The sequence below is a fragment of the Mustela nivalis genome (assembly GCF_964662115.1).
Source record: "Mustela nivalis genome assembly, chromosome: 2".
NCBI lineage: Eukaryota > Metazoa > Chordata > Mammalia > Carnivora > Mustelidae > Mustela > Mustela nivalis.
Window position 1 is genome coordinate 3,531,322 of NC_139021.1, and position 18,560 is coordinate 3,549,881.

The window sequence follows — 18,560 nt, forward strand, 5'->3', positions numbered from 1 at the left end:
CCCTGGGTGGTTTCAGTGTCTGCTGCTGTCATGAACGTTGATGACATAGGCAGGTTTTCTCACTGGTGGTTTTCAAATGTTAGTGTTTTGGGAGAGAGAGGGAGGGATATTCTATTTACTCAGGGTCTGCTGTATTCTAGAGGGTCCTGGGTCTGGGGCTCAGTGCCCCATGAAGCCCAGAGAACCCTTTGTAGGGGGCATTGTGTCAGGAAGCATGGCCATAGCCTGAGCCGAGTGTCCACAGGGAGGAAGTGTGGGGTGCACTGGGGTCTCTGCCAGCCGGTCTCTGAACTCAGAGCGCTGGGCTCTTCATTCGGCCCCTTACCCCGCCATGTCCTTGGAGGTGGCCGGCTCTCCCAGGTCCGCCTCCTGCCCCGCCGAACACTCAGCGCGGCCCTGCTCACCTCACCGGGCTGAGGGTACAAGCGCATTAGGTCCTAGAGGACGCAGATGCGTTCTTGACAGCAAAGCACAGGAGGGCAGGTGGGGTTCCGTGGCTCTTCCCCACAGCCCCCCAAGGCTTTACATAGGTCTCAGCTGACTTCCATTTAAGAGGTCAGTTACGTTGAGATTCACAGAGTTGGCTGGTTTGTTGCCAGGACCAGACTGAAATGGATTGGGCAGCGCCGCTCCTGTCTCCGTGCCCAGCCTTCCTCCTGCCCGAGGAGCAATTTCTTTCTAGCCTGTTAAATAAATGATCCGATCTCCTACATTGCTCCTCGGAGCTGTGTGAAAAATACCGTCCCCTGAGCGGGGCGTGGGGTGTGATCATTATTACATTATTAATAGAAATCATGCCACTTGACACAGCACAGCACTTATCTGTGGCCATTTAGGAAAATTCCGTTTCCCCCCACGGGGTAAGACGGCTCAACTCTGTGGGGAACTTGTGCTCACAGACCCATGGTGAAGGCATTCTTAATGTTGGGTTGTATCCTGGTAGGTCTTTCTCACCTTGCTACATTTATTTATTAAGTTGCTTTACGTTTAACCAGACTTTAGAATTTTAACAAGCCCCGGGATTCAGAAGGAAGGGTGCCTGTGTCTGATTTCAGATGTTGATGCCGTTGCTTATTTGCACTGTGGTCTTGAGCAAATCGTTTCTGTTGCTACCGAGATGATACCGATCTCGCAGCGTTGTGGTGAAGTTTTAAACGTGTCCATCAAGTGCTAACATAGTGCCTGTCTGGAGGCAGCGCGCCGCAAAACATGGTTGGCAGTGTTCTTGCTTGTGTGTGCCCCTGCGGGTTCCAGCTCTGTGCCAGACTCTGGGGGTGAAGGGGTGAGTCGGGCCTGTGAACGCACACAGCCTTGCTGCGACGGGCCCCACGGGCTTCCTTGGGGTGTCCCTCCTCTCCGCATGTCCGAGCGGCAGGTCCGTCTGCCTGTCCCCCACCTTACGGCCAGCTCTCTGAGGGCGAGCACTTGTGGATGTGCTGCTGTCTCGGCAGCATCTCTCCAGTACACCATTCAGTAAATGTCACTGTGCGGATGGGAGCAGCACGTGCTGGAAGCCGGAGAACAGTTGGACTTGGCTTCGGGGGTTACAGGAGACGTGACACTAGTTCTCGGGGGGCGGTGCAGACAGGACAGTGCCCGACCTCCCCTGTGACAGGGAGTGATGGGGGGGTGCGCACACCGAGAGGTGGGGTGGGCCACGGCCACTGCTGCTGGGGGTGTGTCTTAGCCTGGCTTGGCCCCGCCCACCCAGCATGCCCCAGAGAGCGGCTGCGTCTTTCGCACACGCGTCTTTGTGACCAGTTACCCCGAGGGAGCAGAAGGCTCTTCCCTCTTCCTCTCCTGAGCGACAGAAGGTGAGATGGTGTTTGCAGTTCTGTTGGTCTGATTCAGTCCCATGTCAGGTTTCTTTTTTTTTTTTTCAATTTATTTTGAAATAGTTACAGATTCCCAGGAAGTTGCAAAAAAATGTGCAGGGCGGTCCTGTGCAGCCCACACCCCCTTTCCCAGGAGGACAAAAAGTGTGTCTGTGGTTGGGAAATGTAGAAAATAAATACTGAAAAGAAGGACTTTAAGGGCCAAATTAAGACCCTTTGTAATATTTAGTGAACGTTCCAAGTTTTTTCCAACATCCAGGCAATAGCAAGGTATTTGATGTCAATGAGATGTAGTAAGTGTGAGAGGACTGGTCCCCAGATAAAGGGCTCCTGGAGAGAGTATGTTCAGGGCTTGGCGCCGGGGTCCGTGCTCGCGGAGCCCGCTTCGACTTCAGCAGGGACGGCCCTGCTCCCTCTGGGGAGCTCCTGTCCTTCAGATGCTGCTCTTGGTCATTGCTTCCCATCTCACACCCTTCTGGAGGATGGCCAAGCCCAGGGAGGGGGACTCGCCTTCTTGCCCTGTGGGAGGTGCAGGGGGCAGTCCAGCCAGGGAACCTATGCCGGTGGGCCACGAGACAGGGCGGCCCACCACTGCCTCGGTGACATCTCTTCGGCAGTCCCCCCAAGCTCGGGCTATGAGGCATGACCAGGGGACCGGAGGAAGGCTGCCTTGCTTCTTGGAGAACCTGTCTGGCTGGGGTTGCTGGCCACACACAGCCCCCAGCCTCCAGGTGCATGGCCGTCGGCAGTCAACACGACGTCTACCCACCCCACATGGCGGCTTGCGTCCTCTGAAATGAGGAGCACACCTTCCGTTGTCTTTCCGACTTCTTTTTTTTTTTTAATTTTTTCAATTTATTTATTTTCAGAAAAACAGTATTCATTATTTTTTCACCACACCCAGTGCTCCATGCAATCCGTGCCCTCTATAATACCCACCACCTGGTTCCCCGACCTTCCACCCCCCGCCCCTTCAAACCCCTCAGATTGTTTTTCAGAGTCCATAGTCTCTCACGGTTCACCTCCCCTTCCAATTTCCCCCAACTCCCTTCTCCTCTCTAACACCCCTTGTCCTCCATGATATTTGTTATGCTCCACAAATAAGTGAAACCATATGATAATTGACTCTCTCTGCTTGACTTATTTCACTCAGCATAATCTCTTCCAGTCCCGTCCATGTTGCTACAAAAGTTGGGTATTCGTCCTTTCTGATGGAAGCATCATACTCCATAGTGTATATGGACCACATCTTCCTTATCCATTCGCCCGTTGAAGGGCATCTTGGTTCTTTCCACAGTTTGGCGACCGTGGCCATTGCTGCTATGAACATTGGGGTACAGATGGCCCTTCTTTTCATTCCATCTGTATCCTTGGGGTAAATACCTAGGAGTGCAATGGCAGGGTCATAGGGAAGCTCTATTTTTAATTTCTTGAGGGATCTCCACACTGTTCTCCAAAGAGGCTGCACCAACTTGCATTCCCACCAACAGTGTAAGAGGGTTCCCCTTTCTCCACATCCTCTCCAACACATGTTGTTTCCTGTTTTGTTAATTTTGGCCATTATAACTGGTGTAAGGTGATATCTCAATGTAGTTTTAATTTGAATCTCCCTGAGGGCTAGTGATGATGAACATTTTTTCATGTGTCTGATAGCCATTTGTATGTCTTGATTGGAGAAATGTCTGTTCATATCTTCTGCCCATTTTTTGATGTTTGCCTGTTTCATGTGTGTTGAGTTTGAGGAGTTCATTATAGATCCTGGATATCAACCTTTTGTCTGTCTTCGATATCAGCCACAGCAACTTCTTTCAAGATATGTTTCCAAAGGCAAAGGAAACAAAAGCGAAAATAAACTTTTGGGACTTCATCAAAATCAAAAGCTTCTACACAGCAAAGGAAACAGTGAAAAAAACAAAGAGGCACCCCACGGAATGGGAGAAGATATTTGCAAATGACAGTACAGACAAAAGGTTGATATCCAGGATCTTTCCGACTTCTGACATGCTATGCACCTGTAGAGGCCAGCAGGTGGGGCTGAGCCCATCTCGGGCCGGAGCAGCTGGACATTCCTTCCATCTAGACTGGTGCTGGCTCCATGTGTTCACGCTCTCTGGGTCCGGGTGCACCGCCTCCCAGGGACTCCCTCCCAGTGTTGTGTTTCTGCTCACAGGTGTGTCTTCAGGGGACTTTCATATCTTACTGATACGTAGTATTAAACTATTAGTAAAGTCGATAGTTTTAAGTGATCCATATTTTATCAGAGAAGAGTATATCATTAAATGTTGCAAGCTGATGTTTGTTTTGTATCAGCATACCTGCTAAAGACAGTTAAAGTTTTCCTATTTAACAAAAAAATACATGAATATATTTTAAAAGTCTCACGTATAAACTTCAGTGAAATATGCCTATGTCATGGAGCACAGGTGGCTCAGTCGGTTACGTGTCTGCCTTTGGCTCTGGTTGTGAGCTTGGGGTCCTTGGATGGAGCTCGGTGTTGGGCTCCCTGTTCGGCGGGGGGTCTGCTTCTCTCTCTCTCCCCCTGCTCATGAGCTCTCTCTCAAATGAATTAAAAAAAAATCTTTTTATAAAAGTGCCCGTCATGTTTGATTTAGGGACGGAACACATGCGTCAAGGTAGATTCCGTAAAAGCAACAGTTGGCCAAAGTTTCTTTGCAACCTTATGTGTAGAATTCTTGCATTTTGCATTTTTTAAGTTTCCTGGTTTGTTCAGTCATTGTGAAGTGAATCTGCACGGTGACGCATGAGGTGACTTCAGGTAGTTATTTGCGAGTGCTTCTCTATAGGCAGTCCTGTTCCCATTCGGCGTGCCGTCAGTCCTGGAAAATGAAAAGCCACATTGGACGTGCTCATCATTATGCATTGTCTTCGTGAGGCACAGGTGTCTTGATGTGCCCAGCTCACGAACCCGGTGACAGTCACCTGAGGCTCAGTCACACTCCCCGGCTCCTGGCTCTTACCCACGATGTCTTCTGCGCACAGGCCAGGTGATAGAACAGACACCGAGTGGAGGGGTCTTCGCAGCCCCTTGGTGCGGTGCCGGTCTGTTAGAGAGGAGCCAGTGCTGTGACCGAGCCCTGAGCACATTTCTCTGAATGGCAGTGGCTCCTCAGCGTGGGCGTCCTGGCCCCTCAGCCTCTTAGGAGGGTGCTTCGTATTTGAGCATCTTCACTGAAACGTCATCTACGCACCATACGGCCCCTGCACTCACACTGTATGTTAGTGTTTTTCGGAGAGTAGAGTTGTTCAGTCATCACCGCAGCCAAATCTAGAACTTTCCATCCTCCCAGAAGAAGCCCCACCCCCATTACCAGTGGCCCCCTTCCTCCGTCCCAGGCAACTGCAAACCTCTGCTCTGTCTCTGCTCATCTGTTCTTAGTGTTTCATGTAAGTGGAATCATACGGTCTGTGAATGTCTTCTTCCTCTTAGCATAATGTTTTCAAGGGTCACCCATAGTGAAGTACTGTCCTGCCATTCGTTTTTACGGCTAAATAGTTTTCCATTACTGGGATACACTCCATTTTGTCCATCGTTCATTTGCTGATGGACACTGGCTTAATTCCTTTTGGCAGCCGATACGAATAATACTGTTTTGATATTTTGTGTACCAATAGGTGTGTAGATACTGTTTTCATCTCTCCTGGGAATGCCTGGGGTGGAGTCATTGGATCACACGGTAACCGGATTTCCTCATTAAGGCACTGCCGGGCTGGAAGGCCAAGGGGCCGCACCATTTTGCTCTTGTGCTGGAGGCTCCGGTTTCCGCACCGTCCTGCTGACGTTTGTTGTTTGGTGTCTTTGTAATTACAGCCAACCCAGGTCGCTTCTCCTATAGGGACGTTTTTTGAAACATATTTAAGAACTTACTGACTGGAAAGTTAGAAACAGAGATACTTCCTGCCATCCTCAAACTGGGTACAGATTTTTTTTTTCTGGAAAGAAGACAGACTAGGAAAATAGGACGTCTTACAGGATTTTGAGAAAGGGCCACACGAATCTGGCCAGCGGTGTGTGTGGCCATGCCTGCATGTTTTGGTTTTGTGTTTGCTCACTTGACTGCACTCCCTGGGATGACCGAGCATTAATGCTGGGAGCCTGGGCGGCCCCACAGACACGGACTGGATTCTGGGGGTCAAGGAGAGAAAGAGCCCCACTTACTTTCTGGTTGAGGCTCAACAGGTTTTAGATAAGACTCACACCTTGGCGTGGGAAATTCTTGTGCTCGCTTTTAGCTGAGTCACCATGGAATAATTAGCTGGGATTGTGTTGTTGGCAGGGCTGTGTGCCTTCCCTTTGCTGACACCGCTGAGCTGAGAGCAAGCGCCACCTCTCGTGTCTGTGACATCACGTCCAGTCCTTTGTCCTCCTTGGAACTTAACAAGGCACCTTCACCTATTTTTCCATTCACGCCTCCTAATAACCTGATGATAAAGACATTCTTGTCTCCCCCGGGGAAACTGAGGCTCAGAGAAATTCAATGACTCGCTTAAGATGTTACAGCCATCAAGCTACAAAACTGGCATTCACAACAAATTTTATGCACGAAAGCTCATCAGACTTATGATGTTAATTTTTAAATTGCAACAATTAGAAAAATTTAAATTGGCATACAATAAAGTTGACTTTCTGATGTATAGTTTTTTGAGTTCTAAGTCACTTGTACATTCATTGATTCACCATAATCAGGATAAAAAAACAGTCTATCACCCCCCCCAAGTTTCTTCATTGTGCTACCCTTTGCTTACCCTGCCCCACCCCTCCACAGGTGACCATTGATCTGTTCTCCACTGGGGGCTTGACTTTCCCAGATGGTTATGTAAATGTAACCATGCTGTATGTAACCTTTTGAAAGTGAGGTTTTTCACTGACCACATTGATCTTGAGATCTATCCCATATGGTTGAATGTATCCATAGTTGGATTCTTTTATGTAACCTTTTGAAAGTGAGGTTTTTCACTGACCACATTGATCTTGAGATCTATCCCATATGGTTGAATGTATCCATAGTTGGATTCTTTTTTTTTTTTTTTTTATTGCTGAGGACTTTTCCACTGGGTAGGTGTACTGTAGTTTGTGAATTCTCTCACCAGCTGAAGGACATTCTGGATTGTTCCTAGCTCTTTATGATTATGAATAGACCTGCTATAAATACCTTTGAATAGTGCTTTTGTGAACATAGTTCTCATCGGGAATTTTTTTATGGCCTGTGGTCTGTGTGGTCTGTCTCCTGGTCAGTGTTGCCGAATGCTTGAGAAGTGTGTTTTCTGTTGCTGTTGGATGGAATCTTCTCTCAGTGTTAGTCAGACGCAGAGGGCTGATGGGTTGCTTCTTCTGAATCCTTGCTGATTTTGTGTCTGCTTGCTATGTCAAATTGCTAAGAGAGGAGTGAAGTCTTCAACACTGATTTTGTGAGTTTCTGCTTTCAGCTCTCTCAGTTTTTTCTTAATGTATTTTTGGAGCTTCTGTAGCTCGGTGGATTTATGTTAAGAATTATTACGTATTCTTGGTGAATTAATGCTTTTGTCATTGTATGACCTTCCTTTTTATCTCTGCTTATTTTCCTGCTTTTAGCCTGTTCATCATATTTAAAGTGGATTTATTTTAGATAACATATGGTTCAATCTTGTTTTCTTAGTCTATCCTGACAGTCTCTATTAATTACAGTGTTTAGGCCATTTATATTTAATGTAATTCTTCATATGTTTGGATTTAGATTTATCTGTATTTTTCTTCTAAAGGATTTAGACAGTTATATGCTCTATTTGAAATTTTTTCAGCTCTTCAATCTATTTTAAATTTATTTTTGTTTATGGTGTGAGGTAGGGATATCATTTCTTTGTGTGTCTGCCTACACTTGCAGACCAGCAGTATTTATTGAATCTTCCCGTTGATCAGTGCTGCTACTTCAGTCCTTATATCTAGTTTCCTTATATTCATGGATCTGTTTCGGGGCTGTTTTTTCCATTGATGTATTTATAAATCGCTGCCCCCAGCAGTGCCTTTATTGCTACAGTTTTACGACATCTCTTGATGCCTGGTTGGCCAAGTCCCTCCCAAACAACTTCCTGACCATTGTTCTCTATGTTCCTGACCCTTTGGTCTTACATATAAATTTTAGAATCAGTGTGTCAACTTTGATCAAAACCGAAACTCTGTTGGGATTTTATATTGAGTTTCATTGAATTTATAGACATTTTCAAAAGAGGCAACTTATTTAAAATATTGTCTTCTCACCCTGGAGTATAACGCATTACTGTGTTTATTCTTTATCTTTAACACCATTCTATAAAACTTCAAAACTATTCTACATAAACATTCTTCAAGCATTTTAAAAAAGATTTATTCCTTTTATCCATTTTGAGTTTATCTTTGTGTACAGTGTAAGAGAATGGTCGAGTTTCATTCTTCTGCATATAGCTGCCTAGTTTTTCCAGCACCATTTATTGAAGAGACTGTCTTTTTTCCACTGTATATTTTTTCCTGTTTTGTCGAAGATTATTTGACCATACAGTTGAGGGTCCATATCTGGGCTCTCTACTCTGTTCCACTGGTCTATGTGTCTGGTTTTATGCCAGTACCATGCTGTCTTGGTGATCACAGCTTTGTAGTAAAGCTTGAAATCAGGTAGCGTGATGCCCCCCATTTTATTTTTGTTTTCCAACATTTCCTTAGCGATTTGGGGTCTCTTCTGATTCCATACAAATTTTAGGATTATCTGCTCCAGCTCTTTGAAGAATACCGGTGGAATTTTGATCAGAATGGCATTAAAAGTATAGATTGCTCTAGGCAGTATAGACATTTTAACAATGCACTGCTATTATAAATATTCTTTCTTAAAAATTATTTTGTAACTGTTTCAGTTGATATAGAAGAAAGTTGTTCCTTCTGTGGATGTGTCTTTACCTGCTGTTCAGCAGCCTTTTGAATGTATTTTTCCTTACTTTACAGAATGATTAAACGTTTTATTTTGTAAACTCACCTCCTCTTTCCCGGCCCTCTCTCATCACAATGGTGTGATTTCCGTGAAAGTGAGGGTCACTTTTTTTCGTTGCCGTCCATATTCTCAGAGCCTGGAACAGTGCCTGGCACACAGTGGGGACTCAGCAGACGTTGTATTTGTCAGAGAAAAGTAGCACAGTTCCTAATTCTCAACAGACAAAACAGTGCACACACGCTCGATTGACGCGGGTTCATATGCCCTACCCTCTTTGCCTGGACACCATGGTCCCTGCCCCCGGCAGCTGGACCCGTCCTTCCAAGACTTGCCCCCATCTAGTTCCATCTAGTTCCTCTAGGAAGCTTTCCTGGGGAAGAACTGGAACAAAATAAGACAATATAGAAAAAAGCTGGAATTAAAAGTAACTGTGCTCAGGTGGAGCCTAAAACTTAAGACCATCCAGAGTGACGCAGAGAGATACACAGAGTAAGGACATTGTGGTGGGTACAAAATGCTCCTTTTGGAGGTCAGGGAATGGAATTAATTTGTGAACAATGGACAGAAAGCAGAGACCTGCCAGTACATCACGAGGCCGACAATTAGGAGGAACGGAAACACTGCATCAGGAGGCCCCCACACTCAGTGAGTCAGAAGAAACAGAGGACACAGAAGGGTGATGTTCTGTTGTTCGTGCCCGTGCAGTTTTCTAACTGCTACGTTCTGTGAGTGCAAACAGTATATATCCCAGTCTTTTCTTCCCTGCTTTTAAAAATCACTTCAATTTTCCTCCTCTGATAAATGTCTTACGAATTCCCATTCCTGATGAAAGATTTTGCTGTGATTAAAGATTTCATGAAGTTATGACAAAGGCAGAATAGATCTTCATTCTTGAAAGCTCATTTTTCTGTGAGCCGAGTGAGGAGGCCTCTTGCACGCAGCTGTCAGAGCTAATGAATATTTTCCAAGTGCTGAACCTCTGGGGGAAACACTCCCACTCAGAGAACCTCGAATCAACCAGTGTGAGCCTGCTTTTCTGAGGACACGTGACGCGACTCCTCACAGCGGCGCTCCACAGAGACGGGAGAGCCGCTCTGCGCACGGGTGCTGCGTGCACCCCTCCAACGGTCGGCGTTTACAGATGCCCCGCGGCCTCTGATGGGGTGATGGGTGCGTGTGCATGGGCACGGGTCTGTGTGCCCACGTCCCTGGCTGGGGCACTGCACGCTTCCCCACCTCAGTTCCCTTCTCTGGAAAGAACAGACAGGTTTGGAATATTTGTTTCCAACTACATGGAAAGCACAGGATTTTGAGTTCTAAGTCTGCAGTGTTGGTCACCTTACTGGCGTTGTGGCCATGCGCCAAGCCTCACTCTCCCCACCTGCGTGGGGATCTGGGGACATGGCCTTGAGGGCGTCGAGATGAAATGAAGAGCCGGACGCCCCAGCTAACGGGGCTGTTGGCAATCTGCCCTTTCTTTGCTACCAGAAAAGTCTTGAGAAGTAAATTTGAGAATTGAGATGCCCTTGGGAGGGTCATATTCTGAAGACACAGTAAGCTGAGGGAGAACCAGGGCACAGATCCTTTCCGGAGTCTTTTTCTTCCCTGCGAGGTGGTCCTCCCTCACTCCAGAATGACCTCTGCGTCTGTGGCTGACTTCCGTGTCTGCTCCAGCGTGGGTACGGCGGTCCCGTCCAGTTCACACACATGTGACTCCTTGCCGTGCGCCCGCTGGGACACATGGCATTCACCACACCTGTGACGGGAGTCTCACAATGGAGACTAAGGCAGACGATGCATGTGCGGTTGGGTTTTGTGCCTCACGAGTAGCTGATGAGTCCGGAGGGGCAGAGGCTCTGGGTGGCCACTTCAGCCACTAAAGGTGCCACAGTGTCCCAGACCCCTCCTGGCCCCACTTGGGTCCACAGCCTCAGTGCCCCCAAGCGGGTGCTGAGCTGCTTGGCATCCTGGTCATCTCGGGGCAGGGAGAGACTAGGGACCCTGAGAGGTGACACCTTCTCTTGGGGACAGGTCTTCTTTCTTGGCCTATCCTTACCGGCTAGACCTTTGTTTCAGGGACCTCTCCTGTGGCAGGGGCCCCTGAGCTTGAGTGTATTAGTGTTTACTTTCTGGACCAGAGAAGTCGAAGGAGGGGAGGTGTCAGGAGGGCGGGGGTGAGTAAACCTACAGCGCCTTCACGGCTCCGAAGGGAAGGCTCCTGGCAGGTGTGCACACGCACAGCAGGGATCCGGTTCTGCGCGTGCCCGCGCCCGGCACCTGGCTCTGTACCTGCGGACGGCAGCACACACCTGACTCGGTCATGACTCAGACGCCAGGTTGGTCGGTCAGCTCTGTGTGCCGCATGCTTTCCCTGGCGGTCCTACTTCCGGGTCCGAGTTCTAGTCCTCACAACCACGAGCCTTGGACAGCCTTGGTCACCTTCCAGGCCACTTGGTTGGTCAAGGCATGCCAGGCTGTGCACATGTGTCCCCTGGACCAGGGAGGCTTTGATGCCCAAACCCATTTTGCAGACTTCTGTTAGTTCAGAGTGAGCGTCCGGGACGCTTTGTGTGCCGTTTCGTCAAATGCACCTCTGCTGTCCTCGAGCGGTAGCAGGTCTTTTGGGAGGAGAAAATGTCTCCATTGTTCTCGTCTGGCTTCCAGAAGATCCTCATTCCTCTCCTGTCTTCTGTGCAGCTCCCGGCAGTGCCACCTGCTCCTGGACGTCTTCAACTCCACGGAGCACGAGCTGACGGTCAGCGCCCGCGGCAACGAGGAGCTCGTCCTGCACGCCGGCGAGTGCCAGCGGTGAGTGTGCCCTCCGTCCCACCTGCGGTGCCGCGGTGACCCTCCCTCCGAGACCCCAGAGGGAAGTCAGGTTTGTCTCCCTCTCGGGGGAACCCTGGTCGCCATCAGGGGTCCCGGAAAGATTCTGAAGTGGCTTCAACTTGGAGACAGGTGTGAGGTCAGGGCGAAGCCGAGTGGTGGCCATCTAAGGAACCGGGCGCCTGCTCCGGACCCCCCCCCACCCGCCTCAGGCCCTGAGGCACCTGGGCAAGATGTCACTTTCACTTCTTAAAGCTGTACCTGGGAAGCATTGGCCTTGACTGTGGGGCCTCTATCAGTATCAGTAGGAAGTGCCTGAGGAATTCCACAGTTGGGCAGGCAAGGCTTAGGTCTCGGGGAGGGGGAGGCGCCACCCAAGCCCAGTCCCCAGAGGTCACAGAGGGGGCTCCACTGGGCCCTGGCATGGAGCCAGGCCCTGGGCCATACCTCACAGGAGGTGAGGTGGAAGTGAGAGCCGTCCAGGAGTGAGGCCAGGCCACACGGCGTGCCCCGAAGGCTGCCGGAGTTCCGCTCTGGGGGCCCCTTCCCAGGCCCCCGCCCCCATTGGCCAGGCCTCTCCCCAGACCCACTGCCGTGTCTCCGTGTCCCGCTTGGATATTGGGGCCTGCCCTTCGAGACAGAATGAGCATTGGGATGAGATGTAGGTGCAATACAATTTTTATTTTTAATAGAAAAATACTTCTTACATGGGGAAAATACTTGAGAAAGCAGCACACACGGGTCCCAGACATAAGCCCTTTGTTCACTTTTATCTGCCCCGGATCTCTCTGTCTCTTTCTGCCTGTCTTTCTCCTTCCCTTTTCTGCCTTGTCTGTGTCTTTCTCTTATTTTAAGGAAATAAAACGTTTAAAAAAAATAGCTAACATTAACAGAGTCAGTGGGGGAAATGTAATTTTACTCCACACTCACCAGAAGGAATGTCAGAGAACCACCTGCGGCGAGCGCTGGTGCAGAGGGAAGGTTCAGGAACCCGCGTGTTTTGGCGGGTAGGTGAGTGCGTGCGGCCGCTTTGAGGAGGGTCTGTGGTTTCTTACAAAACCAAACATGCACCTACTCGGTGCCCAGCAGTTCCAACTCCGGTAATTTATTCAGAAAAAGTTTAAATGTTTATCACAAGAAGACCTACACGAGAATGCTCATGGCCAGAAAATAGAATCCAAATGTCCATGACGCGAGACCGGGTAAGCAAAGGTGGCATTTTTTCTGCAATTGGAATGATACTCAGTGACTAAACGTAGCATATCCCTAAAGCCTCAGCAGGGGGGCTCCAGGAACAGAGCCCCGCGTGAGGGGAGCCTCCCCGAAAAAAGCAGGTACCACGGGACGCCGTTCGCCCAAGTCCCAGAACGAGCAGCCAACTCCTCTGCCGCGGAAGGAGCAGAGCGTTACTTGCCTCTGGAGAGCTCGGGTGGGCTTCTAACAGGCCGTGGCACGGGCGTATTCTAGGTAAGGTCTCAGGGTACAACTGGGTGTGTGTGTGTGTGTGTGTGCTACCCGTGTGTTTACGTTGAGAATTCAACATGTGTGTGCTTGGTTTGTGCATTTCGTTCCAAGTCAGTTTTATATCCAGAGACGAACTGTGCACAAGGATTGAGCTCTAGGCACAGCTTTGCCCCTGGAGGTCGTGGAGGACGGCCTGACCCCGGCAGTGGTCTCTGGAAGGCTGGACAACTAAGATGACTGACGGTCAAGGGACGGGAAGTGGAGGGACGTGCGGAGAAGGCACACGGGCTGTAGTGTTAGTGGCGGAGGGCCAGAGAGCGTGTTCCTGGAAGAATTCTTTCAATGCTGGGTTTGACGTTTTTCATAAGCAAGCACCAGGGGCACACGGCGCTGGGAAAACAGTAAGTGGCAGAGAGCTGAGCCCTCCTCCCCATCTCCCCGGCTTCCTCCCCTCCCCTCCCTTCTCAGGGGCTTGCGGTCGGAGAGGCGATGGAATCATTCGCACCGTGGTTTGCTACTTCTTTGTCTTTATATCTGCAACCGAACATTATTTTCAGAGTTCTTTTATGACAGGCGGGTCTATATCACATACGTCTTTTAAAAAATATGTCTTTTTATAACTTTAAATCAGCATTATGCTGTGGAGATAAATATATGTCTGGTTCTCTCCTTCCGGCCGCTCTTTCTGTTTTGTTGCACGAATACGCTGCTTCATTCGTTTCCGTGCTGATCCGCTCCGAGATGGCTTCACAGTGTTGCCATTTAATGTGATTATTGTTAACGACTCCTGCAAATGTGGGATCGGGCCCCGTGGCCCGTGGTGCAGGACAGCTAGGGTGGAGAGTTGGAAGCTTGAGGCCCTGCGCCTTGGGGGCCTTCCCCCCGGAGATTTCGCTGTCTGGGCCCCTGCAGAGGACGCGCTGAGTGGAGGCACCTGTGCTCCTGCCCACGAGCCACGGAGGCCGAGGCTCAGTGTCCAGTGCCTTGTGCAGGACTGGCTCCTTTGTAGGGTGCCTGTGTAGCCCCTGGGGTCTCCACTGCTGGCAGCTCTCCAGGCCCTGTGCTGTTCTCCAGATCGTGAAGGAAGCTGCGAGCAGACCCCTCTCTGCCTTTGTCTGATGTGGTTGGAGATCTCAGTGGACCTAAGTCTGGTCGTCTGATGACACCGACGTGAAACCGGTTGTTACAGATTATCAGTCGTCACACTTGGTCTCAGCTGGATCGGTGGCGTCGGTGGAAGGCTGGAGGCGTTGGCGGTCCAACTCGCACACAAGTGATCACAGATTCATCTCGTGCTTCAAGCTTCCTCATTATCGACCTCTCTTCTTAAGTTCTCCATGCTCCCAGCTCACCCGTTCTTTATTCCTTCATAACACATTCACCCAGTAAATACTGATCCTCGGAGAACTTGCTCTGCGGAGGCTGTGTGGGGCTCCAGGAGTGCCAGGGTGAACAGGGGACCCCCCCAGCCCGGGAGCTGGGTGTGATGAGGAGGACGAGTGTCTCCCATGGTGGGCAACAGCCTGTTGGGGCACCTTATTGGCCTGCGGTGGGACTGGTAAATCAGAAGTCAGCAGTCATCTCTGGCTCTGACCTGCTGTCCCACTAACCGGTGCTGAGTGCCGGGGAGCCCAGTGTTTGTGGGGTCACAGGGACGCACGTCCCTTCCCCTTTCCAAATGTCCCTGGGCTTGCCTGGATCAGGTGAGACACATGCTCTGCCCCTGGAGAGGGCGGCCAGTGCTCATAGACCATGCTGCTGGAGGAAGCAGAGGCGGCTGAACCTTACCTGGCAGCCCCAGGAGGCGTCCTACAGACCCCGGCCACGGATGGCCTTGCTCTGGACCCAGGCCATTTGCTTGGGGCCTGAGACCTTCCCGGAGTCCTGAACTGAGCCATTCTCCTGCCTCATGCCTTCTGCCGTGAGCAGCCGGCCCCAGCCTGCCTCAGGTGGCACCACTGCTGAAGATGTCTCTGGCTGCTCTGAAGTGGGTGGGGCTGTGCCCCTCGGTGACTCCGGTTTCACCCCCCAACTGTGTGTGCTGTTCTCACTGCTGCTGGGAAACGGGTGGACAGACAGTGCTTGCTGCTGACGAGGGCGCGGTGTGCTCTGATGAAAGGCTATGCTCCTGGGACGCGTGTGGCCTTGTTCCGGCTCTTCCCAGCACCCCGGCACCCCTGTGCCTGCAGGCATTTGATTTCCTTTCAAGGATGGTCCCGACTCCAGGAGAGGGACCAGCTCAAGTCCTCGTGGATTACTGGGAAGCCTGCACGGCTCTTCCCCTCCTGGTCGGAAGGGGCAACCTCATTCCACCCGGGACAGGAGCGTGTGCTTCCCAGGCGGAGAAACAGGGAAGGCGGAGTTACCCAGCCCGTGTGTTTGGAAGTGAGGGCCCTTGAGTCCTCGTGCTGCTTTTGCGAGAGGTTTTATCTGCATTTTATGGGTAAGCCCCCGAGCACGGGCAGCACAGCCCCTTGCTAGGCTCCACATCTGTCTGGCTCCTCAGCTCTGCTGGGAATGGTGACTGAAGGTTAAGAACCGACTCCATTCTTCTCCCCTGGCACTGCGAGCAGCCTTCGGCGAGCTGTGACCAGCACTGTGAAGTCCAATGTCAAGTGCGAAGGCCGGCAGAAGGATAGGCGGAGAAGCATCCTGGGTTCTTGGCATCCATGGTGTTGATGAATTCATTCCCGGAGTGTCGGGCTGGCTCCAGGCCCTGCCAGGAGGGCAGGCGGTGAGCGAAGGTGGGCCTTCTGTGCTGGTGCGCACGGTGAGGGGAGTGGAAAGCACGCGGGGAGGTACCTGGCCCCGGTGGGGTGGAGGCAGCCAGGAAGGCTTCCTGGAGGAAGGGGTGCTGATGTTGAGCAGGACTGAGTAGGAGTGATCTGGGGCTGGTGTACAAGGGGCGGTTGTGGGGTGTGGGGCAGCGTGCCCTCAGGAGTGGCGTGAAAGGGTTCTCGACGGAGTGCTTGTGTTCCTCGCTTGGCAGCTCAGGTGTCAACTTTGTGCCCTTTTGGCCTCTGAGTCAAGAGGTCAGAACTTTCCCAGGGTCATGCAGTGCCGGCCACGGGAGCCCAGGGCCACCTGCCGACCCCTGGGCCTCTCTGCAGGAGCTGTACGCCGCGGAGTCCAGCTTCAAAGGATGACCAGAAACTGTAGAAAGCTTTTATGAGGAAAACAGCATCAACTTTCTTAAGAAAATACAGTGTTGCCTGTGGCAGATTTACTGGGAAATTAAAATGATAATTATTGTGGGGTTTTGTTGTTGTTGTTGTTGTTGTTTTTACTTAATTGTCAAACCACTAAAATCAAATTTCATGACCACCCTCATTTACATCTGCATCTCTTTAATCTCTGGTGATAGACGTTATTCTGTGCCTCGAGCTGCCCCATTCTGTTCCGTCCATCACATGGGTGCACGGCCCGTGCCGCGGGCCTGGCAGCCGCGTGTTCGCGCCCCCTCACCTGGAGGTCGATCGCTGGTGGTCTGCGAGCCCAGCCACCTGGTTGCGTGCCCCCAAGCGTGGCCTTCACACCCGAGCACGCCGCACCTCGGAGGCTCTGGGGCTTGGCCCTGATGCTTCCCGCTGGCCGGGCAAAGGGGGGCCCTCCGGAGCCGCCCTCCTCTTTCTTACGCCTCTGTGGTGGGGCTGCCGCCTCCCTGATCGCCGTCGTCACTGCTTAGCAGATGAGGGAGTAGGCTCAGAGAGCTCACCCGTGGGGAGCCGGCCAGGGCACCCTCCTCCTCCAGTGCTTTCGGCTGGGGTCACACGGAAGTCTTCACGGGCACATGGAGGCTGGGGTGGCGATGGCATGGCGAGGCCCCGCGGGATGCCCGTGGCTACTGAGCACTTCACTCTGGGAGCAGGGGACAGTGACGTCCCTGCGCCCTGCCTCCCACTGCGTTGCACGTTCCTGCAGCCCCACGCCTGGAACAGCGCAGACTCGGACTCCTCGTCCCCCCTCAGCCGCCCGGACTCTCATCTGTCCCGTTGAGCTGCTTTGCGTGCTCTGAAGAGCTGCGTGAGGCGTCCAGGGAGCCCCTCATTGTTGGCGGCCCGCGCTCGTGCTGGGCACCCCTCCTTATTCATACTTACGGCGCACCCTCCGCCCAGGGTGCCGGAGCCCGCACCTGGCACGGGCGAGCCTGTGCCCTTGACCTGGGCGGTCCCTCCCACCGTGACTCCGAGTCGGAGGGCTTTGGGGATTTTCTCTTCCAATCTGGAAGGAATATGGGAGAGCCCTTCCGAAGCAGCTTCCAGAAGCGAGGAGAAGGCATCCCGACATGTTCTCGTCCTTCCAGTTGACCGATGGGGAAACTGAGGCTCAGGGCTGTTTAGCAGGCGCTGGGCAGTGATGGTGGAGCCCAGAGTGTTCAGTCCACTGTCCAGAGTGGCCTCCGCCACTGCACTCTGCCTGTTCTCAAGTTTCCTAACAGACACGCATTGGCGCTTGAATCGCCGGGAGCCCCTGACAGTCGGTGGGCGGCCGGAACAAAGCATGGAGTGCAGCCTGGAGGAGTCGTCGGGCCGCAGAGTCAGGGCCTGCGACCAGCAGCTGTGTGCTGACTCAGACGGCGCAGAGAAAGGGAGAAGACGACGGATGGAATCTATACCCCACGCAGCTCTGCTTTCCTCAGAACCCCTGACGTGGGGCCTTTTGTGGGCTTCTGTTCCGTGTTCCTCTCCAGAGTCTCCCTCCGGTGCGGGAGGCCGTCTCCTCCCGCACGCCCCAGCCCGGCCGCAGCGCTCTTGAGTGGCTCTGTCCCGAGGCACAGTGAGCCCAGACCTGGGGCCACCCCAGCCCGTGCCCGGGCCCAGCCACTGGCTGACTCAGCTGTCCTGGGCAAAGGGCTTGGCCTTAGCGAACTTCCAAGAGCTTTTCAGTTTTTGTTTCACTTGTGCTTAAATTCCAGTGCAGGGAGCGGACCGTGTAAGGTTGGCTTCGGGAGGTAACGCAGTGATTGAGCACTGCCAACGTCACCCAGGTCCGGACGGGGCCGCCTCCGTCCCCGTCACCCGCTCTGCCACTCCCCACCCACCTCCCTCTGGTAACCAAGTTTGTTCTCTATAAATGAGGGTCTGTTTCCTGACTTCTCTCTCTCTCTTCTCTTGGTTCATTTTTTTTTTTTTTCTTTAAAGCCACATATGAGTGAAATCATACAGAATTTGCCTTTCTGACTTGTTTCACTTAGCATGAAGCCTTCTAGCTCCATCCATCGTCCTGCAAATGGCAGGATTTCCTTCTTTTTTATAGCAGAACAATGTCCCATTATGCACACACAGCATCTGTGGTAGACATGCGTGCGCGCGCACGAACACACACACACACACACACACACACACGCCACGTCTTTGTCCATTCATCAGGCGGTGGACACTCGGAATGCTTCCATACTTTGGCTACATAGGTAATGCTGCTGTAAACATCTGGTGGCGGGGGGCGTATATCCCTTAGAATTCGTGTTTTTGTATTCTTTGGG

The 18,560-nt window shown here is 51.7% G+C and overlaps 1 protein-coding gene across 2 annotated transcripts in view; it reads left to right on the forward strand.

The window, feature by feature from the left end:
- The window catches only part of TRAPPC9 (trafficking protein particle complex subunit 9), a 491,769-nt gene that overhangs the window by 324,557 nt on the left and 148,652 nt on the right, over positions 1–18,560 (forward strand). For both annotated transcript variants that reach the window (XM_082720692.1, XM_082720693.1), the window contains one exon: positions 11,486–11,596. In XM_082720692.1, coding sequence (XP_082576818.1) covers positions 11,486–11,596 — 111 coding nt within the window. The remainder of the gene's footprint in view (positions 1–11,485; positions 11,597–18,560) is intronic.